The following is a 19,155-nucleotide window of genomic DNA, read 5'->3' as shown; positions in this document are numbered from 1 at the left end:
ACCGATGTCATAAATTCATTTACTTTATTTTAGTGTATATTTCTTTATATTTGGCACCACTAAGCAAAATTGCTTAGCGCGTTGCTTTTGTAACGTGTAGGTATTGGAGACACAGCTGGGGACCCCAGTAGACCTACGACCGGGTGAGACATTAGATCTGCACAGGAGTCCAGAGTCATCTGCACTGCAATGCATACATGGTAGGACTTAGGATATCTTGTATTTTGTACTTTTGTTGTATTTTTGAAATTCGGCCCTGTATTTTGTAATGTTATGAAAGCTCTAAAGTTTGCAATATTTTGTACATATTAAATAACATGAAGATTTTTTGGATATAATTAAATTATTATGGACTGTATTATGGAACTGTTTAATTACTGTGAAAGTCTATTGACTTTACTAAGAAATAGAGACTGTGAAATATTTGAGATTTTGATATTATCATATTAAACTGTTTTCAACAGGTTTGGAATGACAGTTTGTCCGAAATACAGAAGGCACCTTGCCAAATTTTTATTACTATTTTTGAAACACTGATTTTATCAAAGTATGAAAATAGTATCAGCATGATATGAATATTACATTAAAGACTTCTTAAAATCAAATTGTGTTCAGGAAATGAAATAATCACAGACTAGGTGTTTCGGCACGCCGTGTAGCACGCCTTGCTCGGCTATACTGTAAACGGGTGAGGGGTGTTACAAGACGCCAAGAACAAGATCAAGAAATTTTAGAAACTCTAGTCATGGCCAATAACAATAATAGGCCAAGACCTTTGAGGGACTATAGAGCTCCATCTATCCAAGGATTCCAGCCCAGCATTACAAGACCCACAGTGGAAGCCAATAATTTTGAACTAAAATCGGTATGGCTTGAGATGATTCAACAGACCCAGTTTGGAGGTTCACCTACAAAAGATCCACACTACCACCTCTAATGCTTTCTTACCCTGTGTGATACATTTAAGATGAATGGAGTATCTGATCAAGCTATAAGACTCAGAGCATTCCTATTCTCCCTTCGAGATAAAGCAAGGAAGTGGCTATTCTCTCAATCAGTTGGAACATTCATCACTTGGGAAGACCTCTTGCAAGCTTTGCTAGCAAGATATTTCCCACCTATGAAGACTATAAAACTAAGGGTTGAACTCAACACCTTTAGGCAAAAATAAGGTGAATCACTCTATGACTCATGGGAGAGATATAAAGACTTATAGAGGGAATGTCCACACCATGGCATAGAAGATTGGCTCCTAGTTCAGAATTTCTATAATGGGTTATTGCCCTCTACAAGGATCACAGTAGATTCAACTGTAGAAGGAGACCTGATGGAGAAAACAGTAGGAGAAGCCCTTGAACTTTTAGAGAGGGTCACTTATCACAATTATGAGTGGTCAAATGAAAGGGGGGATACAAGAAGAACAACAGGGATCATGGAATTGGATGCCCTAAGCATGATAAATGCTTAGTTTGACCAGCTCATCAAAAGGCTTGACAAAATGCAAGCCAATGCTATAGGGATGATCAATTAACACTACGACAGCTGTGGAGGAGGGTGTATGCCTTCAGAATGCAACAACTTCAATGAACTCTCTATAAAATAGCTAAACTATGTAAATAATGGAGGAAACTTTAACTAGAGGCAGCTCAATAATCCATATTCAAACACCTACAATCCTGGATGGAGAAACCACCCTAACTTCTCATGGTCCAACTTGCAGAATCAACCCATAAACAAGTAGTAAGGGTATAGACCATCGGCAATCCCAGGTTTTCAGAACAAAGGACAAAGCAGATGCAGCAACAGCCACCACTCCCTCCACCTCAATAGCCTGAATCAAAGTTGACTATGGAATCCATGATGGAGGGCTTCTTAACAGCCCAACAATAGTAGAATGAAATGATAAAGCAGTTAGCTTCCAAAATGGACCAATTAGCCACCCACAATAAGATGCTTGAAAACCAAATTACTCAGTAGGCAAGTTCTTCAAGCAAGGCTACTAGTAAATTGCTAAGTCAATCAGAGATGAACCCCAAAGAGCACTATAAGGTAGTCAGCTTGAGGAGCGATAGAATTTTAGAAGAACAACAATCAGAGGAAAAATCAACTAAGAAAACCTCTGATGAATCTGATAACCAAACAGAGGAGAAGGAGGAAGAAGCTAAAAAGGAAAAGGAAGAGGAAACAAAGAAGAAAAAGAAGTTACCAGAGCCATATCAACCTCCTCTACCTTTTCCCCAGAGATTCCAAAAGGCTAAATTGCATAAGTAGTTTGAAAAGTTTTTAGAAGTTTTACAGAAACTCTACATTAGCATTCCCTTCTTAGAAACACTTTCTCAAATGCCATCCTATGCTAAGTTCCTTAAAGAAATTCTTTCAAAGAAGAGAAGGCTGGAAAACTATGAGACTATTGCTCTTAGAGAGGAATGCAGTGCCATATTACAAAACAAGTTGCCACCAAAGCTCAAGGATCCATGGAGCTTCTCCATACCTTTCCTTATTGGCAACAAAAATATAGACAAGGCACTCTGTGATCTGGGTGCAAGTGTGAGTCTGATGCCTCTATCAATATGTCAAAAGCTGGATATAGGAGAGCTCAAACCCATAACAATTTCACTATAATTGGCTGATCAGTCTGTCAAGTACCCAATTGGCATCCTAGAAAACATCCCCATTAAGGTAGAAAAATTCTTCATTCCTATTGATTTTATTTTCCTGGAGATGGAAGAGGATATCCAAATTCCTATCATCCTGGGAAGACCTTTCTTGGCAACCGCCGGAGCTATCATAGATGTTAAGAATAAGTGGTTAACTCTCAAGGTAAGAGATGAAGAAGCAGAATTCAACCTGTTCAGAATAATGAAGCATAAACTTGAACCTGATGAATACTTAAAGGTTGACATAATTGACAAGCTAGTTAAAGAGGAATTTCACAAAAGACATACTGAAGGTCCTCTTGAAGCATTTATAGTCCACGACCGCACAACAGATAGTAAAAACACAGAAATTGCAGCTTGTGCAAAATCTTTAAAAGCTATCCCACCCCTACCCTTAGCTCAAGCTTTCCAGGTGGAAGAACTAAAGGAGGAACAACCTAAAAGCAAGTCACATAAAGACACCAAATAGGTAGAACTGAAACTTCTCCCCTCTACACTAAGGTACACATTCTTGGACTCAAATTCTAAATATCCTGCTATTATCAATGCTAGCCTATCTAATGTAAAAGAGGAAAAATCATTAAGGGAACTTATGACCCATAGTAAGGCTATAGGGTATAAAATAGAAAACCTGAAAGGGGTTAGTCCTTCAATTTACCTGCGTAGGATACCTATGGAGGAAAATAGTAAACCCACTATTATACATCAAAGGAGACTTAAGCCAAACATGAAAGAAGTAGTTAAGAAGGAAATTCTGAAACTATTAGATGCAGGTATTATATACCCAATTTCTGATAGTAAATGGGTTCGTCCAGTGTATGTAGTGTGCCTAAGAAAGGTGGGACAACTATCATTCAAAGTGAAAAGATGAATTAATCTCTATTAGGGTAGTCACTGGTTGGCGAATGTGCATAGATTATAGGAAATTGAATGGTACCACTATAAAAGACCATTTTCCTCTCCCTTTCATAGATCAAATGTTAGAAAGGCTAGTGAAACATTCATACTCTTATTATCTAAATGGGTATTTAGGATTTTTCCAAATTCCTATTCACCCAGAAGACTAGGAAAAGACCACGTTCACATGCCCTTATGGAACCTTTGCATATAGAAGAATGCCTTTTGGTCTTTGTAATGCCCCTGCTACTTTTCAAAGATGCATGATAGCTATTTTTTTTATTATATTGAAAATATTATGGAAGTTTTTATGGATGATTTTTCTGTCTATGGAACTACTTTTGATGAATGCCTAGCTAATTTATCTAAAGTGTTGCAAAGATGTGAAGAATTAAAGCTGGTTCTAAATTGGGAAAAATGTCACTTTATGGTAAAGGAAGGTATAGTTCTTGGGCACCTGGTATCAAAAAGAGGAATTGAAGTTGACAAGGTAAAAATTGAAATTATTGAAAAAATGCCACCACCAACAGCTGTCACACCCTACTCCTCAGTAAGATGTAATATGATCTCGTAGTACATCTAATGAATTACCGTACTTCGCCTACTGGTAACTCATTAAATATACTACAAGGGATCTTAAAACAATTTTCATTCATTTTTAAAGTGGTGAGCAAATTTTTTTTTTCTAATATTAAAACCTTTATTTGACACTAAGTCATAAATCAAATTTCAAGTCATTAAAATTTTTTCACAATTTTTACAAAAATTCCGGTAGAGTGCCGGTTGTATTTTGAGAAAATCAAACTTAAAACCTGTAAAGAAATACACTCCTAATGTTTTCAAACAACCACAACTCTAATACACTCATTTTCACATCCTCGTTCATCATAATCAATTCAATTCACTTATCAAGCCAACTCATCATAAAAGAAACCGTCCATAATTTTCAATTTCCAAAAGAAAGTAAATAATACATTCATTAAGGTACTAAAATTATTACTTACAACTAATTTGCATTTTCATTACACACCCAAAATAACATTTCAAAATTTTTATACATCTGCTCAAATAATTTACACACATATATTTACATGCATAATCAAAATCTAATATACAAGGGTATACCTATAATATACCCTAGGCTAGTCACAAGCAGTCTTCAAGGTGCAGCTGCAGGAATCTCACTCAACTGCTCTATCTTTACTCTCACCTGCGACAGCATACAAAGCTATCGCTGAGTGGTGAACTCAATGGTGCACAACTATAATTTAAAATGTAATACAATATACATTGACAATAATTATACCAAAAATTTTAGAATCTCGAAATTTAACCAATTTCCAAATGTCAAAATTTTCATTGCCAATAATAATAGTCACTTGTTAAAATAACCTTGATCAAATTTATCAAATCACAACTGAACAATAAAAATAATTCCTACAATTATGGAAATAAACAATTATTTTAACAAAATCATTTGTGCACAATCTCATTTAAAATCACAATTTCTTATCAATCAAAACCCATTCTTTATCTCACTAACTATGCAAGACTAATTTGAAAGGGCCATCTTCGGGGGCGATTCTAACTCCCTATGGTCGGGGAGGTCGAATCATCATGCACAGTACACAACATAATAATGAAACTTCTGAAAGGGCCAATGAAAAACTTAGATCTAACCTCTAATAAGAGGAGAATCTAAGCCTGTGCACATACCATGGTATTCAAAACAAAATAAAGCTAACTCCATTGTCTTCTCCACAAATGAGAGAGACGATTAATAACCTAATCAAGCATCTATAGTGAGATATAAAATAATATTATGAATCTCTTTATCTTTTTTTGTGAGCATAAATCACAACAAAATATTAATTCAAGATCAATTCCAATATTCCATAATTTTTTTATGCTCATCATAATCCAAAATAAAATTTTGTATTTTATTCATGCAAATTGCCCGTCACAATTCAGACATAATTTATCCAGTCCAAAATAATATTAAATAATTATTGAAATAATATTTCACAAAAACTAAACTCATGCTTGCTGTACCAATTTCAATAATCATTGAAATAAATCCCATAATTGATAAACATAGTGTATAAGGAAAAATAAAATCATTTAATTACGTAAAATATTCAAAACAAATTCAATTAAAAACTAGTTGTGCACAAACCTCTTTTGTCAACTCAATTTACTCAAACTTTCATTTCTCCTTTGAAGATCCCTTTCCAACTGAAACACATAAATTTAAAGTACTTCAGTATCCATTTCTAATACTTAAATTCCAACAATCTCTTTGCAGACATATCCTACCTATTACGATTTGTAAATTTCGGGTCTTTCACATTTTTATGTATGGTGGCAGTATTCATGGCACTATTCATGTCAAAATGTTGACTTTTCTATACTTAATAGGTTTATTAGTTCTAATTGCACCCATATACCACATTTTGGGTGTCAATTTTGTTGGTATTGATTGCCAATTCAATTTCTAAGTCTCCTAAGAGAAATTACAATTTTTCAATTTTTGCCCCTTATTTCCTACTATTCCATTGGTCTGGTTACTATAAGAATTTGGCTAAGCGTCCTGCATCAAAGTTGTTTCTTATTGTCTTAGCTTTAATTCCCTTTTTGAATCACTCCATTTGGAGTTTTGTAGCCCAAGTTATGCCTATTTTTCTAAGGCTGGCCGGATTTGGTGTTACCTAGAATTCTGAGCATTTTCTGGATATTGGTAGTTTTTGGTGTGCTGACTGCAGGTGACTTTTCAGATAGGTTATAGTCGAAATTTGGGTTTGTTTTCCTCATGAAAGTTATAGGGCTATGTCTCAAATTTCCATCGGTATAAGATTCAGGTCATTTGGACCTTCCTAGACCAAGTTATAGTCATTTACGTAACTACTGTTTATTTGGTCATTTTTGTACAGGGCAGTGTGCCCAAATCTGGATTTGGCCTAATTGTTCACTAAGTTATGGTTATTTTCTGGGCATAATTCCAAAATAAAAAATGGTCCATTTTGTGTTTAGTTTCATTCCCAATTGGCCTCACACTAATTGGGTTGGTAAATTTTCAGTTTTGGTCCTTGAAAGGGACCTAGGTCAGGCTATCAGCATACTGACCCTAACCAATCCGAATTGAAACTTCGTTCTATCAATTAACACATACTACAAATAGTCACAATTGACCATTTCTCAACTCAAGTAAGGTCATTTGCATCCATTGACCATTTTCTACAAATTTTCTCCCAAACTCTAAGTGCCAAGAATCCTAATTCACTAATTGTTATATCTCACTAAATTAAAGCATATAAACATTACCAATCAATTTATTCAAGTTCATGTACACCTTTAATTCAATCAAACTCAATCAATCTTACCACATCTCAAGTTGGCTGAAATTCCATGGAATTCTATACATGTTATTTTTGTTTCATTTTTAGCAATTTCTAACTTAATTTTTATGCTTAAACATGAATATAAAGAGAAATTTGGAAATAACTTCTAACTTAATTTTTATGCTTAAACATGAATATACAGAGAAATTTGGAAATAACTTCACTAACCTTATATGAGGCTTTCCTAACTTCTTATTTCTTTAATTTTCTTCAAATTTTCTGTTTTAAATCTTTTTCTTGGAGTTCAATTTGAGGATTTCTATAAGTTTTCTATGGGATTTATGTGGTAATTTAGGGTTACAAAAGCTCAAAGTGAGCTTTAATGGAGGGAAGGAAAAGAAAAAATGAGAGAGAAGAGAGAGGATGGGTTCACGGCAAGAAGAAGAAGAAAAGGAAAAAAAATAAATTTTCTTTTCTTTTAATTCTTATTGGTTCCTTTTTATGTTGCATTATCTCCCAATTTTTAAATTTTAAAAATTAATATTTATTGTATTATGGATGATGTCATAAACTTTCTTATTTTCGATTTTTCACTTCTTTTTCATTTCTTTTTCATTTACCTCTTCAATTTAAATCCACATTTCAAAATTTTCATTTCTCAGATTTTATTGGACAGTTAGGTCAGGAGTCAGCTCTAGGGGTGAATTGACCAAATTGCCCCTCGCTGGTTCAATCTGGTTTGCAAGTTATTTGATATTTCTTCTGGATCTCTGACCTAATTATTTGACTTGCTTAATAACTCTTTTTCGTGATTTTCTCTTTTCCACTGTGTTCGCAAATAGTCCTAAGGACCGCGACGTCACATTTTTCGATTAGAAATTTGAGTTAAGACTGACCTCGCAATCACTTCCCGAGAAGATCACCCATCGCTGTGACTCCTGGCTCATTTAACTTTTTATGCTTTGTGTTTCTTCTTTATACTTAACTATTTGGCAATTACTAATTATTTGCGTTTAGGGCTTATCTTGTTGTCTTAGATGTGATTCTAATCCCCTTAATTGTTCGGAAAGATACTGGTCACCGAAATAGTAAAAAATACCAGGCTATGTAAATAGGGGTGTTACGATTCTCCCCCCTTTAAAATAAATTTCATCTCGAAATTTTACCTAGTATCAGTCTCTGAACAGCTATGGGTGCTGTCCCGTCATGTCCTCTTCACGCTCCCAAGTAGCTTCTTGACCTAAATGATGGTTCCACAGCACTTTAAGCAATACTATTTATTCATCAATTACTCACCTCGTGTGCCAAGTTTCTTATGAGCTTCTGTCATAAGTTAGACTCAAATTCATTTCAATTTTAGAGGTAAGCAAATCTGTGTGCTAGTGGATCCACTTTTTCTAGGACCTCATATGATCCTATGGGTGAGAACTTAGTTTTACTCTTTTCTTATCAATTCTCTTGATCATTTAATGCAACCTTCAGTTTAGTTTGGAATATTTTAGTCTTTTCTTCCTATTGTTTTAGCAATTATTTTCCTTTGTAATCTTTTTTTTTTCTTTTCTTTTTTTTTTTTTTAAATGACCTCCTGGGAAGTTCTCCATTCCACTTATGGGACAAAACCGTGAGGCTTATGGCCAAAGCGGACAATTCCTCTAGTGGTTGGAGCCCGATCATTACAATTGGCATCAGAGCTGCTCGCGTGTCCTCTTGGGCGATGGTGGGGAAAACCACAGTGAGGACGCTGAGTCCCAAAAGGGGGGGAGAAAGGTCCCTTAGGCAAATGCCATATCAGCAAAGCACGGAGATGGTCTTGGGTCTAAAAAGTAATGATATAAAAAATGGGGGAACTAATCTCTAGAGGTGCCTTTTGGTTGAATGGCCTAGAGAGTTGGAAGAACTCCAGGGTTAAGCGTACTCACTTGAGAGAAATCCTAGGATGGGTGACCTCTTGGGAAGTTCTCCATTCCACCTATGGGACAAAATCATGAGGCTCATGGCCAAAGCGGACAATTCCTCTAGTGGTTGGAGCCCGATCATTACAATTGGTATTAGATCCGCTTGCGTGTCCTCTTGGGCGATGGTGGGGCAAACCTCAGCGAGGACGCTGAGTCCCGAAAGGGGGGGAGAAAGGTTCTTTAGGCAAATCTCACATCAACAAAGCACAGAGATGGTCTTGGATCCAAAAAGTAATGACATAGAAAATAGGGGAACTAATCACTAGAGGAGCCTTTTGGTGGAAATGGCCTGGAGAGTTGGAAGAACTCCAGGGTTAAGCGTGCTCACTTGAGAGAAATTCTAAGATTGGTAACCTCCTGGGAAATTCTCCATTCCACCTATAGGACAAAACCAATAGGCTTATGGCCAAAGCGGACAATTCCTCTTGTGGTTGGAGCCCGATTGTTACAATCTTCTTATTTGCCCATCATTGCATCTTTTAAACAGTAAAGGTTCTTCCCATGTGTAGAATCGTACATCATGCAGGAATTTCTTCCTTTGCTGGTAAGACGTGTTGGGTGGCAATCTCTTCGTATAAGATAATTCACAAAGTCAGCATACCATGGGGCTTGGGAGAATGCTAATAGTTGCTTATTAGGGAATGAGTCATCAATTGGCAAATCCTTAATGTCTCCTATGTCTTCTTGTTTCAGTCTTGAGAGATGGTCAACTACCACATTCTCAGATCCTTTTTTGTCCTTAATTTCAAGATCAAATTCTTGTAGGAGTAAGATCTATCGAATCAACCTTGGCTTTACTTCTTTCTTGTTCAAGAGGTACCGGATAGTAGCATGGTCTGTGTATACAATGACTTTTAATCCGAGTAGGTAGGATCTGAATTTGTCAATTGCAAACATCACAGCTAGGAATTCCTTTTCTGTAGTAGCATAGTTAATCTGTGCATCATCAAGTGTTTTGTTGGCATAGTAAATGGCATGGAACTTCTTATCCTTTCTTTGACCGAGGACTGCTCCAACTGTATAGTCACTTACATCACACATCACCTCAAATGGTAGCTCCCAATCAGGTGGTTGTATAATTGGTGCTGAAATTAAAGCTTCTTTGATCCTGTTGAAAGAAACAAGGCAATTTTCATCAAAATCAAAGGGAATATCTTGACTTTACAAATTAGTCAGTGGCTTAGCTATTTTGAAAATGTCTTTAATAAATCTTCTGTAGAAGTCTGCTTCACACTCCTTTGACTGCTGTTGTAATGATCGGGCTCCAACCACTAAAGGAATTGTCCACTTTGCCCATAAGCCTCATGGTTTTGTCCCATAGGTGGAATGGAGAACTTCCCAAGAGGTCCCCATCCTAGGATTTCTCTCAAGCGAGCACGCTTAACCCTGGAGTTCTTCCAACTCTCCAGGCTATTCCACCAAAAGGCGCCTCTAGTGATTAGTTCCCCCATTTTCTATAACATTACTTTTTGGACCCAAGACCATCTCCGTGCATTGCTAATGTGGGATTTGCCTAAGGGACCTTTCTCCCCCTTTTCGGGACTCAGCGTCCTTGCTGAGGTTTTCACCACTATCGCCCAAGAGGACACGTGAGTGACTCTGATACTAATTGTAACGATCAGGCTCTAACCACTAGAGGAATTGTCTAATTTGGCCATAAGCCTCACGGTTTTGTCCCATAGGTGGAATGGAGAACTTCCCAGGAGGCCACCCATCCTAGGATTTCTCTCAAGCGAGCACGCTTAACCCTGGAGTTCTTCCAACTCTCCAGGCCAATCCACCAAAAGGCGCCTCTAGTGATTAGTTCCCCCATTTTCTATATCATTACTTTTTGGACCCAAGACCATCTCTGTGCTTTGCTGATGTGGGATTTGCCTAAGGGACCTTTAAAATTTGGACCATTTCTCGATTTGTGCATGTCATCCTTGCGTAAGGGCCATGCTAATCTTTTCTGTATCATTCCAATTTTATCGGATGTTAAAGGTCCCTTAGGCAAATCCCACATCGGAAAAGCACAGAGATGGTCTTGGGTCCAAAAAGTAATGATATAGAAAATGAGGGAACTAATCACTAGAGGCGCCTTTAGGTAGAATGGCCTGGAGAGTTGGAAGAACTCCAGGGTTAAACATGCTCGCTTGAGAGAAATCCTAGGATGGGTGACCTCTTGGGAAGTTCTCCATGCCACCTATGGGACAAAACCGTGAGGATTATGGCCAAAGCGGATAATTCCTCTGGTGGTTGGAGCCCGATCGTTACAATAAAGGTCCCTTAGGCAAATCCCACATCGGCAAAGCACGGAGATGGTCTTGGGTCCAAAAAGTAATGATATAGAAAATGGGGGAACTAATCACTTGAGGCGCCTTTTGATGGAATGGCCTGGAGAGTTGGAAGAACTCCAGGTTTAAGCATGCTCGCTTGAGAGAAATCCTAGGATGGGTGATCTCCTGGGAAGTTCTCCATTCCACCTATGGAACAAAATCGTGAGGCTTATGGCCAAAGTGGACAATTCCTCTAGTGGTTGGAGCCCGATCTTTACAAAGTTGCATACTGTAGGAGGAAATAGAGAGCATTTTGCAGCACTGCCATCATCATCATATGGAGGACATTTTAGCACTTCAAAAACAATAGCCAAAATTTTGCAAGCATGGTTTTACTGGCCAAATCTATTTAAGAATGTGAGATCTTTTGTGTGGACTTGTGATCAATGCCAAAGAATAAGGAACATCTCAAGAAGGAATGAAATGCCACTGCACGATATACTTAAAATAAAACTATTTAATGTGTGGGGAATAGACTTCATGGGTCTATTCCCATCTTCGTGCGGAAATAAGTATATTCTGGTTGGTGTTGATTATGTGTCAAAATGGGTAGAAGCAATAGCCACACCAACAAATGATGCTAGAGTGGTCACAAAATTCCTTAAAAAAAATATCTTCACAAGATTTGGCACACCACGGGCAACAATCAGCGATGGAGAAAGTCACTTCCGTAATCAACAATTTGAAACACTATTGAAGAAATATGGTGTAACGCCCTCCCCGTAGATAGTCTGTACATCCTGCTGTTCTAACTACTAATGTCTGTTCGGACAGTCAGAATGCCAGGAACTACATTTAAATGATAGTGACGAGATATAAAATGATGGAATACATAATAAGAAAATACAAGGAAAAATAAAAGACATGAAATGCAATTAGGTTAAATGAGCCGTGTCCCAGACCCGCGAGGAACCCTAGAAAATAATTTCTAGGATTTAATTAAAAATTTACCGAGGTATAAATGACATTAAAAATGTCAAAGAAAATTTAATTAATTGGTAAAGGTGAAAATAAAAATAAAATAGACAGTATAAAAATTTAAGGAACCGTCGGATCGGGAATTTAATCGGTATTACCGAAAAAGTTTGACTATAACCCAAAGAGGGCCATTTTGGTAATTTGGCACCTAGAGTTGACTTTTGACCTAAATGTCCATTAAAAATAAGTGGTATTAAATTTTGAAAATTTCATGAAAATCTGAAATTATACATGTAAAGTAATTAAAGAGAAATGATGGGGTATAATTAGAATTATGAAAGTTTGATTATTTAAATAATATTTAAAAAGTTAGTGGGAATATAAAAGCTGAAGAAAACAAGAGTGCAGCCCACTAACTCAACTTCTTCCTCACTACCCTCAAGTGCCCGAAATCCCTTCTCCCACAAAACCTCCATGGACGTTCATGCAAGCTCCCAAATCCCTTCATTCTTCCATATGAAATCATAAACCCACTTCACAAAAGTTGGTCCTCACATCTTGCGTAGACTATAGGCAGTAAGAAAAACAAGGTTTGGTGAAGTTTACAAGGTTGAGAATTTCTGGATTTAAAGGTTTGTGCATATTTTTTCATCCTTTCTTCTTAAATTTTCGATTTGAGGTTGAATGGAGTTGATATGATGAGAAATTGAAGGTAATGGATGAGAGACTTGGAACCTTCATTTTGGTAGCCATATTTTCCATGGGAATTTGTTTAATTCTTACATGTCGATGATAATTTGTGATGTTGATTTAAGTAATTACATGCATTAGGATTTAATTATATGTGTATGTTTGAGGTTAGTGATTTAAATTAGGGTTTTGAAATAATTCTTGGAGATTTGTGTAAATGCTTTATTTTGGTAGCCTTGAAAGCATAAGAGATTGATAATTTCAGGTATGGAAAAGGTGAATTGTGATGTTAATGAATGAGTTATAGGTTAAGGGATGAAGTTACTTGTGATAGAAAATTTATTTCATGTGTATATTGTTGACCTTGACCAATTGAATTTAGTTTTGAATTGATTATTGGAGACTTATGTAAACTGCTGGAATTTGACCAAATTGAGACTTGATTGATGATAATTAGAAGTGCCATGTATGCAATTTGAAGTTTGGGAGTTGGAGGAATGAAATTGGAAGTGTTCTTTTATGCAGGTTGCGAAATTATTGAAAATAGTGTGTAATTTGAGCTATAATTGACCTTGTGTGACTCCAATTGGTATGAGACCAATTGGAGGTGAAATATGATCTAAAACACTCCATTTTCCATGTAGAAGTCATGTCCAAATTCTGCCTAAAAAGTGACTAAAAGTTTACCCTAATCCGGATTCCCATTTAGTGAACCCAAAAAATGACTAAATGAACAATATTCATTCATTTCGTCATATCTCTCTGTAGACAGGTCCAAATTGGAAAGCTTAGACATAGGGCTACAACTCTTATGAAGACACTAAAGCCTAGAAATGCCATTAACCAAGTTAAACTGCTTGCCTAAGTAGGGATACCAAAACTATCCAGAATTAAAACTGTCCAGAATTGCTAGACAAAGGCAAACTGACCAATTTTGGTATAGAAACCATAACTTGGTCCATAGAACTCCAAATTCCCTGAAATTAACTTGATTAAGTTGGCATACCATTTCTAGAAATGGTATAAATGACCATTAACTTCAGAATAGTATCTTAATCATATCTCCCGCTAGAAATCTTCAATTGAAATGAGCCATACCTTTCTGAAAAGCTAAGAAACATACCTTCAACTTTGTTTTAGACATTGTTCTCAACTTATAAATGTAAGAAGCTTAAATATTGGGTCAAAGCTACTGACCTAATTGAAATCCTGTTACTACAAGACACTTGAGTCCAGGTTAATAATTTGACTATAAATAATTCTACAATACTTAAAAAATCACAATAAAAAATTCTGAGTGATCATAAGACATAGAAAAATATATCCTATGAAGAATTGTAAACCTAAATATGGCAGTAACCTACTCAAATAAAATTTGCAAAGTATAATATCAAAATTGCCTAGTAAGGGAATTAAAATTCATGATTGACCTAGTTATGGTTATTTGACCATAACTTGAGTTTTATAAATCAAAATGACATGATTCAAAAAGAAAATTAAAGAGAAGACATAGAGAAACAACTTCCATAAAGGAAGAGTGCTAAACAGTAGCCACAAATTGTTCAAAGTGATATGCAAAAATTAAGATACTAAAATTGAACCTAATGAAAGGTTCTTGAAATAAATTATTGACTTATCCCTAATAAGTCACTACATGCTAAATTACATGAAATAGTGATGTAGGATCCACCTTTCCCACAATACATGGACATGAAGATTTTGTTAGAGAATTAATAATACTTAATTGCCCAAAGTAAACCTAGTTGGATCGATTGGTATACCAATTAGGGGCTACAGATAGTAGTACTGCCTACATGGATAATCATTGACTGAGAATGAGCTGAAAGAAATTAGGCAGAATGCCTATGAGAATGCTAAGATCTTCAAGGAGACCAAGAGATGGCATGACAGATGCATAACAAGGAAAGAAATCAAGGAAGGAGACCTTTTGTAACATCCCCACTGTACGTGTTCTGTACGTTCTGTTGCTCTAGTAGCCAAATAACAGTCCAGGTAAGTCGGAATGTCTGGAACTACACTTCGGTGATAGTGAACAGACATATAATGATGAAATAAATAAAAAGAAAATACAAGAAAAATCAAACAAAAATGAAAGAGAGAAAATGAAGCTAAGTTAAACGAGCCGGCACCACAGCGATGGGTGACCGCACCGGGAAGGCCGTTGCCAACCCCAGGACCGCAGGGAACCCTCGGAATTTAATTTTGAGACATAAATAAAGATTTATTGAAATGTAATTGACACTAGAATTATTAAAGAAAAATTAATAAATTAGTACAAAGAAAAATGAAAAATCGAGAAACAGACAAAAATCAGTGTTATCGAAAAATCAGGAATATAACCCGAAGTGGGGTATTTTGGTCATTTGACATCTAGAGGTGCCTTTTGACCTAAATGTCCATTAAAAATAAGTAGTATTAAATTTTGGGAACCCATGGAAAAGGAAATTAAATGTGTAATGAAAATTAGAGAAAATATGGGGGGATTAAATTGAATTATGAAACTTTGGATTATTAAAATGTTAATCTAAGTTAGTGGGGTTAGGTGGCACTATTTGAGGCACATAAGAACACTAATCTACCCATGTTTCATCATCTTCTCTACTCACCCTTCCCATGGCCGAATTGTAGCTTTAAGCTTCATCCATGGCCGCCCAAAATACAAGCTTTCATCCACCTATGATCAAGCCATCATTTCTTCAAGAGTCCTTTATTAAACTTGTTCTACACATCATGGGTAGCATGTAGGAAGCAAGAAAGAGGAGTTTTGGTGAAGTTTAATCAAGCCCAAGTTGAGGTTAGTGCTTAATCTCCCCATTTTCTTTCATTAGGTTAGTGCTTAATCTCCCCATTTTCTTTCATTAGATCTTGTTTTGAGCTTTGGGTGAGTTGATTTGTGAAGAAATTGAGTAAATTAATGTATATTTGGCGAGCCCTTCATTTTGGCAGCCAAGACATTCATGGGATTTTGATGTGTTTAAATGATGTAGATGAGTTTAAAGATGATGTTTGATATGGGTATATATATGGGAAGTGATAGGACTTGAATTGATTGAAATTGAGAATTTAAATTATGGTTTGAAACAATTATTGGAGATTTGTGATGTTGCTTCATTTTGGGCAGCCATGAACCCTTGTTGAGCTTGAGTTATTTTTACTTCTAATGAATGAAAATGAAGGTTGAATTGTCCAAATGAAAGTTGTAGTAAGTTTGTGCATAAGTATGTGCATGTAGTGTTTAGATTAAAGTGTGAAATGGAACCTTGAAGCCTTGAGCAAACTGCCATGTTTGGCAGCCCCTAATAGCATGAATTCATGTGTGAATATATGGTTATTAATGATATATGTTAATGTCAATTTGTGGGCAGCAAGTGTAAGTGATATTGAAGTATGAATATGTTAAAGTATATGTGTAATATTAACATTGAAGTATGTTGAATGTTGGTGGAAGTGAATGTTGAACTTAATGATGAATTGTGTGCATTGAGCACTTGAACATTCTGCCCAGAATTGTCGCTGAAATTGTGTACAATATATGTATAGAAGTGTTGTTGATTGAATATTGTAGTAATGAGGAGGAGAAGGAACATTAAATTGGGAGTGTATGAGCTTTGTGCAGGTTGTGTATTGAAGGCAGCACATAAATGAGGCCATAAGTGCTAAACTATGAACCCAATTGGTATGAGGCTAATATGGGGTGAAACTAGACACCAAATAGGCCAACTTTCATGTAGAAAGGTTGCCAAAATTCTGCCTATAAACTGACCTTAAAAAGTGACCAAGTCCGGATTAGTGCATTTAAGGCCTGAAAACTGACCATTTGGACAGCAGTTAGTGTTTAGGCCATAACTCAGTCAAAAAAGGTCCAATTGACCTGAAATTTTGACCATGAATATTTAAGACCTATATCTACAAGTCTTATGAAGAAACCCAAGCCCAGAAATGACCATAAGCAAGTCAAAAAGCTTGCACAAGTTCGGGTCCAAAAACCGGCCGAACCTAAAATGACATAAAATGACCTAAAGTGACCAATTTTGATACATTTTGACCAGCAATAGTAAAATGACCATAACTTGGTCTACATAACTCAGAATGACCTGAAATTTTGCCCCGCGTTCCATAAGACATAGACCTACATGTTTGTAGTTTGGACTGAAACCCAAAAAATGAGGGAACTAGGTCATCCGGCTAGGTCAAAATAGTACACCAAAATCCGGTAAATTGCAATAAAATGCAATACACTTGGAAATGAAATTGGTAACGTATACCAACATTAAAGGGCTATAAAATGTGACATATTGGTAACATTAGAATTGACTCACGTAGAGTGCATCAAGGGTCAACATTATAGGTTGACTAATGAAATGAATTGAAGGGAATAGTACCAAGAGAAATAGGACTTCAAGCTTGACAAATCTAGCACACAAAAATTGAGAAATTGACCAAATTTTGCACTAAAGGTGCAATCTGTCCAGCTTTAGTAAATTGACCATATCTTGGTTTATACAAATCAGAATGACCTGAAATTTTTCCCCGCGTGCAATAAGACATAGAGCTACAATGTTGCTTCTTTGACCAAAAGCTAAAAACCAAAGAAAATAGGACTTTATGCTAGATCAATCTAGCTCACTAAAATTGAAAATTGGTAATTACATAAAATGATGCTTGAAGTGATTTGGCAATGAATGCCAACTTGTAAAAATGGTAAATTGCACTATATTGGCAGCATATTGAAATGCAAATTGTGACATGTTGATACTAGAATCAACTTATCCATAATGTATAAAAAGGTCAATATTTTCATTGACCAGTGAATTGTGTAATGACCAGTAAACCCTGAAAATAAAGAAATAAATATTTAATCTTGTAATATGCCCTAATTTGCCTAGTTGACTAGTTTGGATATGTCAGCATGCCAATAGGATTCTGACAGCTGTTCTGTAAATGACTTTACGTCATACTGTGTTCTATGGCTTATTATGCCATACTATGATTTTAATAGCCTATGGCTATACAGTTTGTGTTATTATACTCGGCTTAATGCCTGATTGATTATATGGCTTTTTAGCCACATTATTTGCACACCAGGAGACACTTTGTGACCAATGGTGTGACGGCCCGAGGTACTAGGTACCCAGTTCTAGTATATCCGTTTATCCAGTCTGGTTAGTGTATAGGCTATATGGGCAGTATTTAAAACATTATTCAATTCAGGAAGCTAATTTAAGTTAAGTATAATGAAATTTCAGTGCAATTAAATTAAGTATTGAATGAATGAGTAAAGGAGATTAGCAAAAGAAACATAACAAAAATATAAATTTCAGAATCAGAGAGACTTGAAATACAATACGCTTAGAATAATTTGTATACTGGGTAGTATTACTGAAAAGTTATAAACTAAGCACTTCCAAAGAGAAACAAACTAGTATATAAGATCATTGATACTAGAAATACCATACCAAATTAAATTGATTCTTGAGTATCCAAATTATGATTTATTTCTTTCTTTATTTGTATATATTATTTCTTGTTATACTATTGCACCACTAAGCAGAAATGCTTAGCGCGATGGAATTGCTTCCTCGCAGCATCAAGGTAAAACCAGAGACTCGCCGATCGAGATTTTTGGAATCCAGATCTGCAGAAGTGTCAGAAGAATTGAAGGTTGTCACCTCCTCAGCAATGCATGTAGATAGGGCTCATTTTAAGCATGTTTTATAATCTGTACATTATAATTACTGCTATTATTGTAATGTGAATTAGTAACTGTAATTTTATTTGTATATTCTGTACTTGATAAATTTATGTACTTAGTTGGCAAATTATGCAAAATAATAAAATGTAAGAATTTTGATATATGAGTTAAGTATCTGATCATGATGATTCTGATTAAGATTGAGTATGAAAAATTTTGAGACTGATTCTGAGTTGTGAATTGGAGTAGATATTGAAATCGTTTTTGGCAGGTTCAGAAGAACTGTTAGTCCAAATTACTGCCAGCACTCTGCTGGATTATCATTGAAATTTTTGAATTTTCCAAATTAGTCAGATTTTAATAAAAGTAAAAATAGCCTAAACCTCAGATAAAGTTTTTGAACAAGTAAATCTAGAACTATAATGAAATCAGATAAGATTAGGTGCTCCGGCACGCCGTGTAGCACGCCGTGCTCGGCTACACTGTAGACGGGTGGGGGGTGTTACATTAGTGGTATCAGAGCACGGTTTAGGCGTTCCTAGGCAAAGATAAGTAGAAAGAACTAGTGTGCATACATGCATTGCATTCATAAGAGTCGAGGTGACACTATGCAGATTTGTTTACTTTTGATTATTCAAAGTTAAGATATTGACTCAGAGTCGCAGAGGG

At 35.9% G+C, this 19,155-nt stretch overlaps 1 protein-coding gene and 2 non-coding genes across 3 annotated transcripts; 1 reads left to right on the top strand and 2 right to left on the bottom strand.

Moving 5' to 3' along the window:
- Nucleotides 1-1,132: 1,132 nt before the first annotated feature.
- On the bottom strand, nucleotides 1,133-1,239 carry LOC131169606 (small nucleolar RNA R71). Its single transcript, XR_009140504.1, has one exon. It is a non-coding gene; the product is annotated as a small nucleolar RNA R71 (small nucleolar RNA).
- Nucleotides 1,240-2,340: 1,101 nt separating this feature from the next.
- On the top strand, nucleotides 2,341-3,126 carry LOC131183180 (uncharacterized). Its single transcript, XM_058153415.1, has 2 exons — nucleotides 2,341-2,547; nucleotides 2,635-3,126. The coding sequence occupies exons 1-2, from the start codon at nucleotides 2,341-2,343 to the stop codon at nucleotides 3,124-3,126; spliced, it is 699 nt and encodes a 232-aa protein (XP_058009398.1).
- A 7,608-nt stretch (nucleotides 3,127-10,734) lies between these two features.
- LOC131169671 (U6 spliceosomal RNA) lies at nucleotides 10,735-10,840 on the bottom strand. The gene has a single exon (XR_009140567.1). It is a non-coding gene; the product is annotated as a U6 spliceosomal RNA (small nuclear RNA).
- Between the last annotated feature and the right edge of the window lie 8,315 nt (nucleotides 10,841-19,155).

Source organism: Hevea brasiliensis, chromosome 1, assembly GCF_030052815.1.
Source record: "Hevea brasiliensis isolate MT/VB/25A 57/8 chromosome 1, ASM3005281v1, whole genome shotgun sequence".
Lineage (NCBI taxonomy): Eukaryota > Viridiplantae > Streptophyta > Magnoliopsida > Malpighiales > Euphorbiaceae > Hevea > Hevea brasiliensis.
This window is presented reverse-complemented; position numbering and strand designations above follow the sequence as displayed.